The sequence below is a fragment of the Pteropus medius genome, unplaced genomic scaffold (genome assembly GCF_902729225.1).
Source record: "Pteropus medius unplaced genomic scaffold, Ma_sr-lr_union100, whole genome shotgun sequence".
Lineage (NCBI taxonomy): Eukaryota > Metazoa > Chordata > Mammalia > Chiroptera > Pteropodidae > Pteropus > Pteropus medius.
Genome location: NW_024352784.1, coordinates 18,288,593 through 18,308,107, shown reverse-complemented (window position 1 = coordinate 18,308,107; position 19,515 = coordinate 18,288,593). Strand labels below are relative to the sequence as shown.

The following is a 19,515-nucleotide window of genomic DNA, read 5'->3' as shown; positions in this document are numbered from 1 at the left end:
CCAAGACTACATCCTGGGAGATTTATGGAAACATGGCCTGTTCCTCTGCTCTCAAGTCAGTCTGTCAGCAGCATTTACTGAGCAGCCACTCTCTGTAGAATTCATCTAATTATTCAATTTGGTAAAAATATGGAGTTGCTATCTAACAATAGTGATTCCTCACTGAAATAAAAAGGCGAAAATGAAGGCAATCCTGTTGTGAAAAGACCAAATTTACCACTACTTACAAAATTTAAGGGCCCTATACCTCTGAAGACTAAGGTATATGCCTCAAATGGTTAGTGATTCGGCTAGGAATGCGAATTAAGCAGTTTGGTCCTACCATTATATTGAGAATGTGCTTGTCCTGGGCCTCATGGTCCAGCCTCTCGGCCGTGTAGAGCACGCCAGTGCTGGGGTCAATCCGGAATTTTCTCATGCTGACGGAGTCGATGCTGCTGTGGACAGTGTAGCTCAGCTTGTGCTTCTCGTCTCTATCCGTGGCTTCAATCTGCAATATCTCTGTATCTGGGAGCACATCCTCGGAAATTGTCACATCATAATTCGGCTGAGAGAATTCTGGACCATTATCATTATTATCTAGCACTTTGATAAATACCTACAGTTAAAAGGAGACAAGAGTGATGACTAATGCCGGTTCACTCATTGCTAGTAAGAGGCCCCCGGCTTTTTTGTTCCCTTCTAGCTTCTAGCAGCTATCTCAATATGTAGGAAGAGCTTGCAGGAAAAGTCTTTGTAATCAGAGGTTGACAATAAACCTGCAGTTCACATTAGCAGGAACGTAAACTCCGAGCAGATCAATACCCTAGGTATTAATTGAACAGCCGAGATGGCCCCGGGGGGGTGATAATGTCACGGAATTATTTGAGGCACAATGTAAGAGATTATAAAGTGACTTCAGTGTGTTCAGTTCCTATTACCTTAAGTTGTTGTCATGTGATCCTTATAGTGGACTTAATGTAGAGGCAGTGACAGAATGGGAAGAGTATCAAAGAAGAGGCTGAGGAAAGGGGTAGTGAACACAGGGTGGCATTCTCAGAGCTGTCAGAGTTTTTCAACAGCAGTGTCCACACACTGTGGCTCTCCTTCAGGTGGAAGGTATTAAGCAAAGAACATGACTAATGATAGCTGAGCTTGTTTTTTCATAAAGCATTTTGGTATAAAAAGTCTCCAGTAGATACAAAGTAATAGCTTAATGAACCTTCATGTATTCATCACTCAGCTTTGACAATGATCAATTCATAGCTAATCTTGTTTCTTCTATATGCCCACTCATCACCACCTGCTGCCCCATATTATTTTGAAGCAAATCCCCATCATCATATAATTTCAGTATGTATCTCTAAAAGATAGGGACTCTTCAAATAAACACACACACGCAAAAGTACCATTATTGCATCAAAACAGAGAAAACATCATCAATAAATATTTAGTTGGTGTTCGTCTTCTTGTAATTGTTTTTGTAATGTGTTATGTATGTTTGTATACATATGTATATTTTTTCATAGTTTTTTTTTAAATCAGATTATGCCAATAAGGTCCGAACATTGCATTTGGTTGATATATCTTTTAATTATCTTTCAATTTATAGGTTCTTCCTTGATCTCCCTCTATTTCCTTGCAATCTTTATGTTGTTATTGTTGGCACTGAACAAACTGAGCCATTTTATCTTTAGTTCCCACAGCCTGAATTTCATTCATTGGACCCCCGTGGTTTTGTTCTACATGTCCCTCTGTCCCCTGTATTTCTTATTAATTGGTAGTTTGATGTAGGAGCCTTGATAAGATTCATATTTAATTTCCTCCCTCTTCTCCTCCTTTTTCTTTTTTGATAAAAATCCTTCATGGGTGATACAGCATACTTCCAGGTGGAGGTATGTAATACTTGGTTCTCTCTTGTTATGAGAGATTAGCAGCCATTGATGATCATAAATAGATAACCTTAATTCATTAAGAATGCAAAAAGGTAATATTTTAATTCTACGATTTCTTTCTCACTTATTAACTAGAATAATTCTAAAAAGAAATTTGTTACAATCACTTGGTTACTCTTCCTATAAGAACAGCAGGATAAATAATTATTTTCCTCTATCTATCATTTCGAAATAATGAGTTGGTTCTCAAGCTCCTCCCAAAGTGAACAGTGAGGTATTTTTTTTTCAAGCATTGTTGTGACCTCATGAATTCAATCACATCTGATATGTTTCTGTCCACTGTAGTCACGATATTTATTGATGCGCAAATGGTCCTTCTTTGGCCAGTGAGAGCCTCTTCAAGTTGGCTCTTGTAATCTTTTGACACAGTCCTAGTATAGTCTTTGATAGCTTCCTTGCTTTCCAATAATTGCTATTGGTAAATTTTCTGGGGTGGTCTTGTACATTTTCGGACCTAGTCTTGAATTACCCATTTCTCCAGAAAGTGTTAGTTTCTTTTTAGTTAGAAATGACATTTTAGGGATCACGATCTGGTGCTAGGAATGCTCATTGCTGCTAGATTTGCTACTGCATCTAGCTTTTTTCCAGTAGTGGACAGAGTCAGCAAAGTTTTTTTTGTTTTTAATGAGTATTTCATGAATTTATATTGATACTTCCAATTTAAAATTAGGCAGTCAAGGTTTTTACTTAATCTCATTCTTTTTACATCTGTATCTCCTTTCTCCCATGCTAAAATTTCTCATGCTTAGTGACATCATCATAACTATTCATTGCTTTATCCGAAACACACACGCAAAAGTCTCAGAATAATAACACCAGCATTGTTATTATAATTACATTATGAGTATGGTCATTCAAAATAATTTAATATTATTTTGCAGTTCTTTTTGTCCTTAGGATTTATCCTTAGGAATATACAGTCAAATTAGTATATTAAAGTCACTTAGAATAGCTCTTATCTGTGGAGATGTCTTACCAACTGAATATACATGTAAGTTCATTTGCTTCTATTTACTTTCAAATTTTAGTCTTGTTTTTTTAACATTTAATTTTGTTTAATATTATATTTAAAAGTACCAAAGTCAAATTTACAAAAAAGGTACAGTCAAAGAAGTTTAGCTTCTATATCTTTCCCTTTCACTTTATTTGATCCTCCTACAGGTAATCAGTTTTTAAAAATTAACGTTATGTTTTATCCATCTATTTTGTTAATATAAACATATTGTATACACTGTTCTCCAATGCGCTATTTCATTTAACATTATATCAGTGGTTTTCCATTAGTGATGACCTTATTCCCCCAGGGACATTTTGGAATTTCTGAAGGCATTTTCGATTGTCTCAACTGAGTGGGACGGTGTTCCTAGAATCTAGTGGGATAGGGGAGGGATCCTGCTAAACATCCTACAATGCACAGGAGAGTCCTCTGAAAAAAGAACTATCTGACCCAAAATATCAATAATGTAACTGCATTATATCCTGAAGATCAGTCCACAGCAGTATAGAAATATTCTTCCAATGGGTAGATGTATCACAGTTAATTAGTCCTTTGTTGATATTCATTTAAAATGTTTCTTATTTTTCCTCTTAGAAATAGTGTGTAATGAAAAGATTTGTGCCTATGTCTCATTTTTGCTAACATATATTTGGGTCGCTAGTATTGGGATTGCTGGATCAAAGAAGTGCTTATAGTTTGTTAGGTATGTCCACACTCCCGCACCCAAAAGTTTTATCATTTTCGCATTCCCATAGCAACATATAAGAATGACTGTTTTCCTACAGCCTTGCCAACAGAGTATATATGTAGTATAACTATTGAAATTTTGGCCAAAGTGATGGATTGAAATGGCATCTCAGTGTAGTTTTAATTTGCCTTTCTCTTATTATAAGTGAGATTGAGCATCTTTTTATACATTTAAGAGCCATTTGCATTTCTTTTTCTGTTAAAACTATATCAGATCATTCTTCTGTGGGTGAAATGGCTCTTTCATTTATTTTTAGAAATATGATGATATAAATTACAAATGTTTTCAATTTTGCCATTTACATTTATTTTGCTCATGGTGATTTTTTTCCATGCAAAGTTTTTATTTTTATGTTTATGTAATTGAATACTTCAGTCTTTTCCATGTTGTTTCTGGATGTTACGTCCTAGTTTAGAATATTCTCTACATTTCCAGGTTATAGGTGAACACACTCATTTTTTATAAATAGCATTTATATGTTTCCTTTACTTATATTTCCGTCTCTAATCCATTTGGAATTTTTTCTGGTATATTATGTGAGGAATGCACCCAGTTTTAGTTTTTCCACATGGCTCTCCATTTATTTCAACGCCATTTTTTAGATCATCACTTCTGCACTGATTTAAGCAGCAACTTTTATTGTAAACTAAATTTATATATGCAAATGGAATATTTCTGGCTTTTCTATTTTGTTTTATCGGTTTATCAAGTCTTTTATGCATTAATATCAAAATGTTTTAATTATGGTCTTATAGTATATTTTAATTGTTTGGAAAAAGTAGGCCGTTTCTTTTTCAGGGTTTTCCTGGCTGTTCTTCCAAATGAACTTTATAATCAACCTGTATAGCAGCTGATGAAACTTGGTAACATTTTAAATTGGGATTATGCTAAAAGTATAGGTTAACTAAGGGAGAACTGATTTCTTCATGATGGAGTTTTCCTATCAAAAAAACAGTTTGTCTATTTTTATTTGTTCAAATCTACTGTTTTGTTTTTCAGGGGTGTTTTAATTTTCCTCAAATAGCTTTTGAACACTTTTTAAAGTTTATGTCAGTGAGGTCTTCTTTCCATTACATCTTTCACTTTTTTTTTTTTGGCTACATATATAGGCTATTGATTTTTGTAAGTTAAATTTATAGCTTGTTACTTTACTAAATTTTCCAATCATTTGCAGTAGTTTTTCCATTCACTCTTTTGAATTTTTCAGGTACATAATTATTCTATACGCAAAAAGATAACGTTTTACTTTTTTCTTTAAAATTTCTGTAACGCAAATTAATCTACCTAATTGCATTGGCTAATGCTTACAACACAATGTTAAATAATAATGGAAATAGTGATATTCTTGTTTTATTCCTAATAGGAAAGTCTTTAGTAATTCTCTATGAAATTATATATGGACATTTGGCTTCATTATAGAAAATTATTTACTTTTTGAAATAAATTTAGTCAGACCATGGTTATTCTTATAAATAGCTAAACTATCTCTCCCTTTGGTACTGATGTGCTTTTTTGAGTGAGAGAAAAAAGATAATGCTATGACCTCTGTGCCAGCACAACTTACCCATGGGAGTGAGCCTGACATGGGAAAAAAGCTTTGCCTGCAGTTTAAGGAAGAAAAAGGGTTGAGAAGTGTGCCTGTACAGTTTGGGGCATTTTTTTTTTTTAATCTCCACTGTATTTGGAAAGTCTACTAGATTCTTTGATTGTCAATTCCTTTTAAAAGTTCAAGTTAACTTAGTCAAGATGCTAAAATATTTGTGTTCACAGAATAGTTATATTAATGGGCTAAAAAAGCCGTTCCAGCCAGTTAGGCTGCCCTGACCTTCATGAAGTTTCAAAGTTGATGTGCTCTTGAAAAGCTTGCCTCTTTCTGCTTGTTTTGTCCTAAGCCTAATCTATAGTCAGAACAAGTGTTTCTCTGTAAAAGACTTCCTTCTCCTCATTTGCTTTTTATTTCCCACAGTTGGGGCCATTTGTGAGCTCCTGAACTAACAAACAAAGCAAAGTAACTCTCAAAGATGTTGTGTTCAAAATCGTAATTGAAAGGCCTAACGAAGTACAATGGAATCAAAGCAGGAGAAAACCTGAATGTAGGAAGTTTCTTCAGAGTTAGTTTCAATGCTGCCCACCATAAACACTTTGGGTTTTGCAGGCTCTTCTAAACTAGTCTGGGTAGATGCCAAGCCTGGCTTTACAAAGGCTCATGGCGGGAAGTGTCCAGGGGAGAGTTGCAGGGAAAGACCTCTGTCTTTTATTAAAACCAGTTAAGTCCTAAATTACTGAAATTCTGTTCTGCCTCTGTTGGCATTTCAAAACCATAGTTAAAACATTCCACAGTCGTGATTTTGAGGATGATGCCCCTTGTATTCTCCCCAAGCTTATAAGTTTTGTTTTTGAATACGTAACTAGAAAAATCACGTCAGTTTGTGCTTGTTTTATAGTTTATATATTTGCTTCTTAAACTTTATTATCTCTAGTTTACCAGTGTTGTCAGAATCAGAGAAATTAAGGGATGTGCCCAAAGTTGCAATAGCAAGGCCAGACTCAAACCTAGGTCTTATGGAAACAAATTCTGAATTCATTCCATCATACCATTTCCATGTGCACTTAAATTATACACATATTAATTCTAAACGTAGATAATATACATGTGGAAAAATATGTGTGCAAATGTTATGTACCTTGCTATACAGAAATCCTAATTTACAAAATACATAACTGACATGACCATTCTCATTTCAGGAACATCAATCATGGGATTATTTTAAATAGAAAGTTTGCCATTGCCTTTAAAATTGGAATCTATTTTCAAAAACTGATTTACTCGTAAGTTGTCAGGCACAGATTTATTACATAGTGAAATTTTGTCATTATTTTTTTTTTAATATTAGAGTTGCCTTGCTGCCTTATTTTTCTCTATACATTGAACTTGTTTTAGCAGTTTTATAACCTAAATATACAAGGAAGTTTGGGGCCACTGCCATTTTAACCTGCTAAAAGTGAGATGACGCTAAAGGAGATCAAAGAAAACCCTTGATGAGGGTAGTGTCCCTCGAGAGTCCCTTGAGCTAAGGAATCATGGAGAAGCTTTAGTGAAAGTGATTTGTTTCTACCCTCTCCACCACTCTCACCTGTCAAGCAGGTGCAAGGTGGAGAGAAAGGATAAGACAAAGTCCAAATCTTCAAGGTAGAGTCTGCTTTTAAAGAAAGGAGGCTTGGTAAGGAATTCTTAACACATCACTTGGAGACAAAAGAGGAATGGAATCCTCATGATTGTGGAGGGAAATGCTAACTTTACGAATACAAGTTACAGACCTCCTGGCCCCACTGAATACAGACTCTTTGGCAGAAAGCCTTTGTGGTCTATCTGAATTAACTGCCTTTGTGGGGCTTAAGAATTTTGAAGATTACCTGAAAGAGATTTTTAATCTCAGGTTTGGCCATGGAGCATATAAATACAAGCTGATTTTCATATCTTTATAAATCAAAGCAGGACTTGAATAAGAAAAGTATATTAAAATCACAAAAGCACACATCATGAGTCCCTGAATCAAATCAATGTAATTTTTAGATTATTATTTGGGCATGACTATCTCTGCTGTCTTTCATGAATAACAATAAAAGCCACACACATAATATTTTATAGTTATAAGGTATATTATTTCAATTTTAGGTTGAAAATGAGACTGCAAAAATAAAACCCGAATGTGTCCAACACATCACAGATCTCAAGGACTTTCTCATAACATTTTATTCTTATAACAACCCATAAGGCATGGAAGGTCTCATCCCTATTATACAGAAGAAATTGAGTCTCACAGAGATGGAGTTATCTTCTTTAGTAACTCAGACAGCAACTGGTGAAGTGCTGACTTGAACTTGAGTCACCTGATTCAGGGTCAGTGCTCCTTCCACTACACAAAATGCTTCCCCTAATAAATTAAATTGTATATTTTGTATGTATAGGTAGGTAGGAGCAAGTTTCTGAGATGGTATCTGATTTTCAGAAAGAAGAAATGGGTTTCTATCTTTTTACCTGTATACACCTCTAGCAGCCACCTAACTAGTCTGTGCCTCAGTTTCTCACTGGATAAATGAGTATAACAACACTTGATTTAACTACTTCCTGGGTGACAAGAAAGTGAAACTTAAGAGTGAGGCTTGTTAAGTCTTACTATGCAAATATCAAGTGTTTTACATTCCTATGTATTTCCATCCATTGATCCTTCGGAAGAGTCATGTTCTAGATTTGTTTAAATATGCTATGAAGATGCAATAGCTCAGACTGGTCTGGCAGATGCTTGAGGAAAATTGTTAAAATTCGTAATTTCTTATCCTCGGTAATGTGTGTTTTTGTGGCCCATAAGTTCAGTGGGTTGAAGTGAGGGCTATGAGGAGGGTGGGGTATTTTGCTCTCTTCCCAGCAAGTATGGCTGGCTATAAGACATTCTACTGGCCATAGGTGGTGCCATGTTCCTCAGGCAGCCATCTAAAAAATTGTCCCCCTCATAACTAGTAGGGCCAGGTGAGTTGCCCTTCATGTCTTAGCATTTAATCTCGCCTTTGAGAGGCAGCACAGTGCAGTGGCTGAGAGAGCAAGCTCTAAATCCAACTGCCTGTGTCTGAACCTTGATCTATTCAAGTTACTTAACTTTGTTTTGCCTCAATTTCCTTCACTGTAAAATGGGGATGTTTAAAGGGGATTATTTTTGTGAACAAAAAATGGGCTAGGCAATAAACCTGACAGCTCAGTGACCAAAAGTAATCACACAGGATGGTATTTTCATAGCGAGCAGTCAGTTCCAGGCTTATAGCTTTCTTGGCAAAGATCAACATTTCCCTTAAGTGAGCTCTATCCATTGTTCTGATGCATCTAGAATAACATACCTTTGAAATGTCAGAGCAGTTTTCTTTTCCTACCCTTTGAAGCACAACCACCAGTATCAGAGCACAAGACCATAGAATCACTCATTATCTTGTGCCCATCTTTATGTAGTGTAAATGTTAATTATTAATTATCCTGTACTGGCCAATGTAAAAGAAGTACGTGTTAATCCATTTTGCCTTTTAACCAATCCTAGAGATTTCCCCCATGCTCTCTCTCATCTTCTTACTCTACCACCCGTAATTTCATGCATCTTCTTTATGTCTTCTCCTTTGATTCTAATTTATAAAATAAGCTGCAAAACTGCATTCTCTGGAACATTTGAAATCTTGCTCCCTGGCATGTCATCACTTTGGTCCGAATAAACTCATAAAAATTCTCTACAGGTTTGGGCATTTCTTACATCGACATTTCCTATTTTTAACAGAACAGATTACCACAAACTTAGCAGTTTAAAACAACACCCATTTATTATCTCCTAGCTCTGTAGATCAGAAGTTTGAATATGGTGTGCTTCAACTGGGTTCTCTACTTAGAGTCGCAGAAAGCTGAACTCAGGGGTTGGCAGGGATGAGTTCCCTTCTCGAAGTCTTGGGGATGAATCAGCTCCAAACTCCAAGTTGGCTGAATCCAGGTACTTAAGGTTATAGGCTTGCAGTCCCGTTCCTTGCTGGCCGTCAGCAGGAGCTTCTCTCAGCTCCTTAAGGGTGCCAGTGTTCCTTGTCATGTTGCCCCTTTCACATTCAAACTAGCGATGTTTCAAATCCTCTCACATGTGGAATCTCTGACTTCCCCTTTTGCTGCATCTATTCCTACTTCAGCCGGAGGAAGTCATCTGCTCAGAGGCTCATATTCACAAATTCTGGAGACTTGGACATGGATATGTTTGGGGCTGAGGGTGGGGCATTTTATCTACTCAAATAGTACCTGCCTCATAAAGTAATTGTGAGAGTTAAGTGAGTTTCTTTTGGAATATAAAGTTTTTAAAAATCGATTTCACGTATTTCAGTCAATTACAGTCATTATCTTTAATGTTCAAATTATCCCATCTTTGGCTAGTGGAAGGCAATTTAAGTTGCCTCTAGTCATCTTTGAATATGATTCCACTAGTCTTTTCTGGCAAGATAAGATGCCCAGGCTCCTGACCCAAATCTGGAATCAACTAATTTGAAAAGAATCCTGGTTCCTTTCCATGTGAAATGTTATGTGGAGACCACAGTCTGGGCCCTAGAGTAGAATCCCTCTTATAAGACATCTGTAGTGCTCCTCTATGTTGGGACAGTAACCTCATCCTCCTGGCATCTCATTATGCCTGCTCTTTATGGGCCTCTGGTTCCACCTGGATATTTCCTTTCCCCTCTTATAAGAGCCAATGCTCGTAGGATGCCTCACCTTTTCTCTACCCAGACTATACCACCTCGCTAAAACTTTTCATCTTTCCCTTTTAAGCCAGACACTCATGCTCATTTCTGGGCTTCCACAACATCAAAGTGGGGAATACTTCCGTTATGTTGAAGTGTTCCCCACTTTGATGTTGTGGAAGCCCAGAAATGTGGTGCCCTTCATTTTTCACAGATTATTTCTACTTTTTTTATTTCTTGAAGGGAGTTAACCTCCTGTTTGTTATCCATGACTTTGATAGATAAACTTAGTCTCTTTTTTTTTAACCCAGAACAACGGTGCTTTGAAACACCATGGAAACAGCCCTGTTATCACAGCAGGAAAGCTTTATAAAACTGACAGTCCCCCTCAGGTGTGTGTTTTCTAGGAAGCATGGGTGGTTGCATGTTGAAACTTTTAACTAGAGTTTCCAAGTAATAAAATAATGTTGAAGAGTTAGTTTATCTTACCTATTTTTAAGCCATACTCTTTTGGACACCTGATGAATACTAAGGGTCTACTTGCTAAAAAATACATACGCACCAATGTTTATAAGCAATTTCATTAGCTTCAAGCACCTTTCAGGATCTGAGACTATCTTGGGGAGTTTAATTTGATTGCACAACAGGATCCTGACTGGCATTGGCTTGGTGGAGGCAGTAAGATTTGGAGAGCAGGAAGGGGTCTGGACAGGAAGGAACATAACCGGAACCAGGGTGCCAGTTTGAAATCTCTCCACTCAACATTATTCATTTTTTGGTCTAGAGTAATGCTATTCCTCGTGTAGCCATAAGCTATTTGCTACCATTCCATGACATTATACACATAGAAATTGAGAGTAAGCTTTTAAAACTTTGAGATAATTCTTGGAACACAGAAAGTACTCAACAATGTTGGCTGGTTTTGGGCAAAGAGAAGACTGTCAAAGAGCCATCCAAGATAACCATCCTGGGAGGGAGCATCAGGAACTAGGAAAAACCCACTAATATATCCAGGGTATACTGTGCTCAGGGCCCTTGAAAAATTCTACCTGGTTTGATCTGCATCGAGGGTACTTTCATAGAGGATGCTTTAAGGGATCATCTTGTACTTTCCTCCTCACGACGATTCAAAAAGTTACAAAAACAGTCTTTCATTAAAAGCCTGGGATGCAGCACTGGATCAACCCCTTCATCCGAGTGCTGTCTCAGGCACTCATTTATTTCTCACAACAACCTCTGAGGCAGTCCCTGTGATACAAATGCTCAGAGAGGCTATGTGATGACAGTAATAATAATTGCAGCAGTAGCTAATATTTCTTGAGAACTTACTATGTTTAGACCTCATGCTAATAGTCTCTCTATATAAACTCATGTAATCCACAGCAGCTCTAATGATGTAAATCTTGCTAAGCCCAGGTTACAGATGAAGAGTCTAGAGTGCAGAGAAGTGAACTGATCTCCACCTGCTGGAGGAGATGCAGCTAGTAAGTGGCAGAGTTGGGACTGGGACACAGGTGTATCGCTACAAAGCCCATGCTGTCAAATATTATGATATAAAGTACAATAGTAGCCTTCATAAAATCAACAACTATTTTATGCACAGGCCCTTGTCCATCTTGCCAGGAGGTTTTTGTATATGTTGAGATGCTTTGTTTTTCCATTTAGAACATCTGCATCTTTATAACTTGAGCTCCGCAGAACCTTTTTACATTCTGTACTCACGCTAGGGAGTCTCAGTGAGGAAAAAGATGTTTACCTGACATTGTAGCTTTGCGGTATAAGAATCCTATGAGTTGGGAGAACAGGCAAAAGTGAAGATGAAGGGGTTTCAGGCAGACACAGAGATCCCTGAGGCTTGGATTTATTTGACACTCGTGAAGTAAAATTCCACATGTTGTTTATGGCTGATTGGAAACTCGTGTCATACCATGTTTTATGATTACAAATGAACAAAGTAGAGAAAAGTTCCCAAAGGAAAAGTGAGCAGGTGTTTTGGGGCTATAGGACATTTATTTAGTTATATGGTGAGGAGTATCTGTTTGATGGTGGAATCGTTAAGCTGCCTAGGTTCATGGTTTGGAGTGTGCTTTAGTGGTTTCTAAAAGAAATCTAGAATGCCTTTTCTTTTCTAAAACATCTTTTTGTAAAAATGTCCTTGACACTGAGAGTTTTGACTATTTCAGAGAACTGCTGCTGTCACTACTGCCAGAGTTGCTGTGGCAAACTTGAGCGGAGGCCTGGACTGGCAGAGATTGGCGGCGTATTCCGGCCCAACACACCCTGATCAAGCAATGGTTTTCTGATGGTAATAACGACTGCATACAAGTTTATACTCTGGAAACTGTTAGTGCACACTTCTTGAGAAAGTCATTTTCCGGGGGACACAAAGTGGAAGCTTTTGACGAGAAAATCTCTTGATACTCTTTATTAACCCGCTTAGCTTTGCCTTGCCAAGGGGAAGCTCCAAGTTCACCCCAAGTCTCTAACTCCTTCCCAACTCCTTTGGAGATAAGTCTAACTACACATTAGTCTGAAATAAAATCAATGCAAGTGGGACTAGAACAATGTGTACATTAAAGGTATTGTAATATATGCTTCCATATTAATTTTTAAAAAGTAGGTGTAGCTCGTCATTCGGTTTTAAAATTCTGAATCACTGTGACTCAGGCATCTAGTACAGTGCTTAGTATATGGTATGAACTAAAGAAATACTTGTGAAATAAGTGCTGTTAAATGATTTCTCATTGGGTCTTAATGAAATTTAACATAAAAATTTCACTGATAATTTTTATTTTCAGTTAATACGAATCAGCTGTGTGCTTTGCAGATCCAGCATGACTTCCATATAGGCCCAGTTGAATATGTAGTTATCCACTAATCATTCACTCATTCTAAAAATATTTAATGTGTCTCTATAACATTCTGGGCACAGTGGATTACTATTTAATTCAATTGTTCTAAAATCCCGGAGAAAAGAATGAAACTGAATATGGTTCCATGGTTTATTTGTATTTTACTCAGACATGTCTTATATTAGTAAGTGGTGCTAAAAAGTTGGGTTTGGATATGCTAAGACATGGCTAATTTAAAAAGTCTAATTTAGCTTCCCATTTAAAGTAAATTAGCACTGAAGACTTAGTGATACTGCAAGTGGGTTATTTTGTATTAGTGTTGGGGCTTTCTTTTAGATTGAGTGATTCCTGTAGGATCTCAGCATGGAGTCCTTTTCGGGTATCTTGATAATACTCTGAAATAGAACAGATTTTGGTAGGGTGACCATATAACTTATTGACCCAATAGGGGCAATTTTAAGAACGAATGGGATACTATTAATTATACCAGTGCAACAAGAGTAAGTGGGATCTCTCAGGCAAATAAGGTTGTCAGGTCACCCTAGGAAAAGACATGGGTTGAAAGATGGGTGTACTCACAGTCTGGCTGCCTTATCATGTGCATGTAATCCCTTTCTGGGTTTCAGTTTATTCGACTGAAAAGTAAAAGGGTTGTACTATAATAAATCCTACTGTTTCCTTAAAATTCCACCATTCTATGATTATGAATAGACTCAAAGAAAAGAGTCTCAGCATATGTTTAAAACTGGTTCAAACTAAGAGGCAGCTGGATAGACAAGCACATGAAATACTCCTCCTCTCCTCCCCTTTTTTAAAAAGCTTCATAATATTTTAAAGAAATCAGTACTTGCTTACTTCAGGGTTGGCAAAATTTTCATCTTTACTACCTGAAATATTGTGTTGAGAAGGATTCTGAGGACACATCTGGGCTCAGCAGGAAAAAAGAACCTTGATCAATAGTGATGACTTTTGAGGTCATGAGAACAGAAAAGAGAAGGGGAGAGGTTGGGAGAGGTTACGGGATATATGTGTACGCCAGCCCTCTGCCAAAACTGGCTAAGGTCTCTGATGCAAAAATATAAAACAAACAAACAAAATCTTCTCATATTTCGGGTAAATCTTCCCCATATTGATATCTAACATTGTGTTAGTCTCACCCAGAGATTTTCTCCTCCTCCTTGCTTCAATGACCTATTCACATGCAGAGTATAAGCAGTGGTCCTCAACCCTGGTTGCATGCTAGAATCACATAAATCTCTTAGGGTGAGGCCCAGGCTTCAGTGGTTTTAACAACCCCCACCTCTACAACCAGAGGATTCTACTGTGCAGCCAGGATAAAGAACCATTGGCATACAGGCTAAAACGGGAGATGGGAATTAGGGCACCTAGATCTCACTCCTTGTTCTTTATTAAGGCTACGTGACTTTGGCTGTATCACTCATCTGGTCTTAGTTTGTAAAATTAATTTGGACTCTTAGGTATTCTCTAGCTCTAACTTTCTGTGACTAACAGATGAGGTGAAGAATATCATGGTGTATTAACTCGGATAATATAATGTGCTCTTCTTTCTAAATTCAAGGAAAGCTGACTTTGTTGTCAAAAAGATAAATCTACAGTAAATGAACAGGAAACAAACACATCTTACTCTTCCATACATGAACAAACACAATTTCTTGAAAGAGGTAGCTATATTATATAATATTATTGATAGAATCCTTTGTCTAAGTTGTTCTCTCAAATGATTCTTTTTAAACACTAGAAATCCATGGACATAATTTACTACTTGCAATACAATTTTTAATTGCTTGAAACTCTGACTTTAGCAGACCTTTTGGCATTCCCACTATTTAGTAATTTGACATCTTACCTGAGTGACAGCAACATTTGTTCCATCGGTGACTTCCACACTCATATTATAAATAGACCTCTGCTCTGCGTCCAAAGGTTTTGCAATGACAATTGTCCCAACACCCTTCTCTGCGTCAAAAGAGCTGTCAAAATTCCCCCCTGATGATTTCACAAAAACAACATAAAATTAGCATATCTGAGAAGTTATTACATGTATTAAAGCATATAGCTTTAAAGGCAGCTCTTAAATAGAAATATTTTTGACAAGTATCCTTATGGCTCGATTTTGTACACATTAAATGGGACCTCTTCATTTCTAACTTAATTCTAATTTCAAAACACAGCCTCTACAATGCATAACGAATGACACCCAAAAATAATGTATTGCAAAGAAAACCTCAGCACTGTTAGAGCAGTGAAGCATAAACTGACTCTATAAAATATTTAGAAAGTTAAAGGCTCTTCAGCCTCTTGTGGCTTCTGTGCTAGGAATTTGTAGATCTTTTTGCTTTTCCAAAGTAGAATAAATTCTAAGTAAACAGCCCAATTATTATTAACAAAAATGAGTAGACACTCAAATTGCAGGATTGATGGCAAACATTTGGTTGATAGAGCTCATGTCCCTAATTTGCTGTCAGAAATAAAATTATAAACATTAGAAAATAAGAAAAAGCAAAAAAAAAAAAAAGAAAAAAAAGAAAAAAGAATTCCATATTAAAAATTCTATGTCTGAAAGTTGGGATATTTATAGAAAAGTTTTTATGCCATTTTGACAGTGTGAATTATTTTTCTCCCTCAAAGTAGAAAGACTGTGGGAAATTCACAAAATAAAATCTGGAAAGAATTAGAGGAAAAGATTGACGTATGTAACATTAACTTAACAATTAATATAAAAGTTTAGAAAACTTTACTTTTTTCCTCTTGGACCAGGTATAATCCACAATCTGTGAATCACGTGCTTAAGACAACATAAGCCTTGTTGAAATTACTGTAGATGTTTTCCATCTCTGTGAACCAAAGTGGTTTATGATCGTTCCAAAAGAGAGGATAATGGTATAAATGCGAGGACAATTTTAATAAATATCAGTATATGTTTATAAGCTCTATTTGTTTTGATCTGAAATTTCATGATGTCAATTAATTTTATTATTGGGTAGCAATTTTATTTAACTGCAGCACATAGGCTGATACATTTATTGAATTTCTTATTTTTTGAAAAGAAATCTTGGCTTCCCTTACAGTTAACATTCTCTGCTTTTTATTTTGCTGATCAATGAACAATAACATATACAATTTCTATGATATTACTATTACAAATGGGCAGATGAGTTAAGGGAAAGGAGGATTTTACTTGTATTACTAGAATCTGATGTACAGTGACACAAAATAAATACAGTCGTCCCCCCTTATTCACAGGGAATATGTTCTGAGATTCCTAGTGGACGCCTGAAACCAAGGATAGTAATGAACCCTGTACATGTGGTCTTTTCCTTTACATGCATACCTATAATAAAGTTTAATTTATATATTAGACAGAACATGAGATAAACAACAACTATTAATAAAATAGTAATTATAACAATACATATACTGTAATAAAGTTATGTGAATGTGGTCTCTCTCTAAAAATATCTTATTGGATTGTACATACCCTTCTTCTTGTGAGATGATACAATGCCTAAGTGAGGTGAATGACATAGATATTTTCGGACCGAGGTCAACTGTGATTAACTGAAACCACAGAAAGCAAAACCATTGATAAGGGCGTGACTGCTGTAATATGGCTTACTTAAAAAAAAAAATCTGGTCATATATATTTCAAATACTCATTGCTTCCAGTGGTCATTTACACTCAAGATCATTTAATTACTAGAGAGAACATAACTGCCCTTGACATTTAATTAAAGTTATGGAGATATAGGGGTATCAGAGAATTGCTTGTTGATGATATATTTTTCAAAAATTTCATCTATAAAGAGACTCATTTCCTAATTAATATCGTTAACTGATTTACTAAGGAGAAATAAATGTTAATTCTAAAAAAAAAAATCTTTTGAAGAACAGGATAAGGAGACAGGAGAAGAAATCTAGGCTGAAAAGAGAAGCAAGCCTTAGGTCACCATGTCTGTTTCAAAGGGAATGTTTCATGTTGATACCCACATGAGATAAAATGTAAGGCTGATTCAAGTGCCTTGAATAACCATCTTAATGAGCAAAGAAAAATCATTTGCTATCAAGTGGTACCTTCTGAAAGAAATTTTGTCATGAAAATTTTCAAAGGAAGAACATAAAAATCACCCCAGATCTGTGCAGAAAAAAAGATGAGAATGCAACATCTCAAGACGTTTCTAGTGGGTATGAAATCATATTTTAAATCACATTTAAAATAATTTTTAGAATGTTTTCTTAACCAAGATGTTTATAGTAGTCTCCCCATCCCTGATTTCACTTTCAACTGCAGTCTGAAAATATTAAATGGAAAATTTCAGAAATAAACAATTCATAAGTTTCAATTTGTCATTCTGAGTAGCATTATTAAATCACGAGCTGTCCTACTCCTTCCTGCCCAGTTATGAATCATCCCTTTGTCCAGCATACCCATTCTGTATACGTGTCCCACCTGTCAGTCACTTAGTAGCCATCTTGGTTATCAAATAAACTGTTACGGTATCACAGTGCTTGAATTCAAGTAACCCTGTTTTTACTTAATAATGACCCAAAGCACAAGGCTAGTGATGCTGGCAATTTGGATAGCCGCAAAGTGCTTCCTTTAAGTGAAAAGGTAAAAGTTCTTGATTTAAGGAAAGAAATAAAAATTCTAACGCTGAAGTTGCTAAGATCTATGATAAGAACAAATCTTCTATCTATGAAATTGTGAAGAAGGTAAAAGAAGTCTGTGCTAGTTTTGTGGTTGCACCTCAAACTGCAAAAGTTACAGCCACAATGCATGATAAATGCTTAGTTAATATGAAAAAAGCATGAACAGAAAACGTGTTTGACTGACGGCAATGTGCTGCACCAGGAAGCATCGAACCTCGACAGAGATGTCAGCAAGGGACCCTCTGAAATGAGTCATTTACCACAAGTAAGGAATGGTTATACAAAGTCGGGAGTAAGTCTGGACTGAAAAATATAAAAATCACTGGAGAGAAAGACCGCATTCAGATTACTTTTATTACAGTATATTATTGTAATTGCTCTATTTTATTAGTTATTATTGTGAATCTCTTACTGTGCCTAATTTATAAATTAAACTTTCTCATAGGTATGTATATATAGGAAAAAAACAATACATCTAGGTTATGGTACTATCCATGCTTTCAGCCATCCACTGGGGGTCTTGGGACATATCCTTTGATGATAAGGGGAAACCACTGTACTTTCTTAAAATCAGTACCCTGATTGTTTTATGGGCTCAGAGTAGGAGAAAAGATCATCTTTCAACATCAATTATTTTAATGGACGAAAATTTGTAGATTAAGGCAAAATAGGAATTATACAAATTATAAAACCTTGCTTTGCTCCAATTTAAAGATGAATGAACATGAAATTTAGAGAACATGGAAGCAAAGATTTTGGTTTCAGTTATTGTTTAAATGGGGCAGTCCTATATGTTTTCCCTTAACTGCTCGAGGCTTGAATTTTCCTTGGGGCCCTATGCAGAAATACATAATCATTACATGGGCTTAGTGGCATTAAATTGACATATTTTACATAACAAGATTGTGTGCTTTCTTATTAGTTATTTTTCATATCAAATAACATTTTTGGCTACTTTTAGAGTTGTAATTTTTTATAGTTCTCTCTTTTCCTGTGTATATGTATGTGTGCGTGTGCGTGTGCGTGTGTGTGTGTGTGGTGTGTGTATCTCCTTCTTTCACTTTTACTGTCTCAAATACTCCAAAACAGAAACTTCTAAAGGGGTCAAGGAGAGAGACAATAGAAAGCTAATCAAGGAACACTCGAGAGAGCCTGTGAAGCATCTCTCAGTCTGAAATCTGAAAACAAGATTTCATGTAAAACAAGGTTTCCAAAATCTTCCCTGAGTTTTAAAATGAATTTCTGACCAGGGACACAGAATCCAGACCAGCAGTTCACCATCAAGCCTTATGCAATTTAATAACCTACCACTTAAGCATCCCATTTCATGAACGACTCCATATCTCTCCCCCAGGGCTCATTTTTCAGGCTCCCTTTTAGCCTGAAAGGTGATTTCATTTCATAGGAAACCATGTCAAATTCATCTGGGGTGAGACTATCAAATGGAAGGAGTCCATTTTCACTAGCAGCATTCTGTTTAAACAAGATGTGCTTCCTCAGAGCCAGTAACACAACATGCAAAGCCAGAGTATGCTAGCACAGTAGCGTTAGGCTAAACAAAAGGTGGGAGAAGGGAGGACACCACAGAGCTGGTCTGAGTTTCAACAAAGTGGGAAATTTGAAAAGTCACAGCCTGAGCGTTGCTGCAGGGGTGTGTGGCAGAGATGGTTAAAAGCGAGGTTGTGAACAGCCCACATAACAGATAATTCATGTCGGGGACATTTCGCTAGGACTATTTTTGGTCAAGATGGGAGAAATAGAGTAAACAAAGAATAGAAGAAGCATCTTGGGTTTCTATTGGATTCTAAAGTTAAACACATCAAGTTGGAATGTCCTCAAAAGCTTTTAGAAATGGGACAAGAATGAAAATATTTTCATCTGGCAGCTACTATTTGAATGTGCTGGGCAGCAGGGTGTCGGGCCACAATCTAATAGAGCTTTTCTCTAAAAAAGGGCACGAAGCATCACCATCTCTCCATGATGAGTTCCAACAGTGAATATCACACCGCTTCCCTTTTAGAGAAGCTTCCGGGTCCCTCCCCTAGCATATGATTCCATTCTATTCTA

At 36.4% G+C, this 19,515-nt stretch overlaps 1 protein-coding gene and 1 long non-coding RNA gene across 4 annotated transcripts in view; one reads left to right on the top strand and one right to left on the bottom strand.

Annotated features, from left to right (window-relative positions):
* Positions 1–19,515, bottom strand: part of FAT3 (FAT atypical cadherin 3) — a 600,781-nt gene that overhangs the window by 93,098 nt on the left and 488,168 nt on the right. For all 3 annotated transcript variants that reach the window (XM_039847662.1, XM_039847663.1, XM_039847664.1), the window contains 2 exons: positions 14,648–14,787; positions 323–598 (listed from right to left, as the gene is read on the bottom strand). In XM_039847662.1, the coding sequence (XP_039703596.1) occupies positions 323–598; positions 14,648–14,787 (416 nt within the window). The remainder of the gene's footprint in view (positions 1–322; positions 599–14,647; positions 14,788–19,515) is intronic.
* The window catches only part of LOC120590056 (uncharacterized), a 30,028-nt gene that overhangs the window by 5,267 nt on the left and 5,246 nt on the right, over positions 1–19,515 (top strand). Inside the window, exon 2 of the long non-coding RNA XR_005649624.1 lies at positions 12,112–12,233. This is a non-coding gene — a long non-coding RNA (uncharacterized LOC120590056). The remainder of the gene's footprint in view (positions 1–12,111; positions 12,234–19,515) is intronic.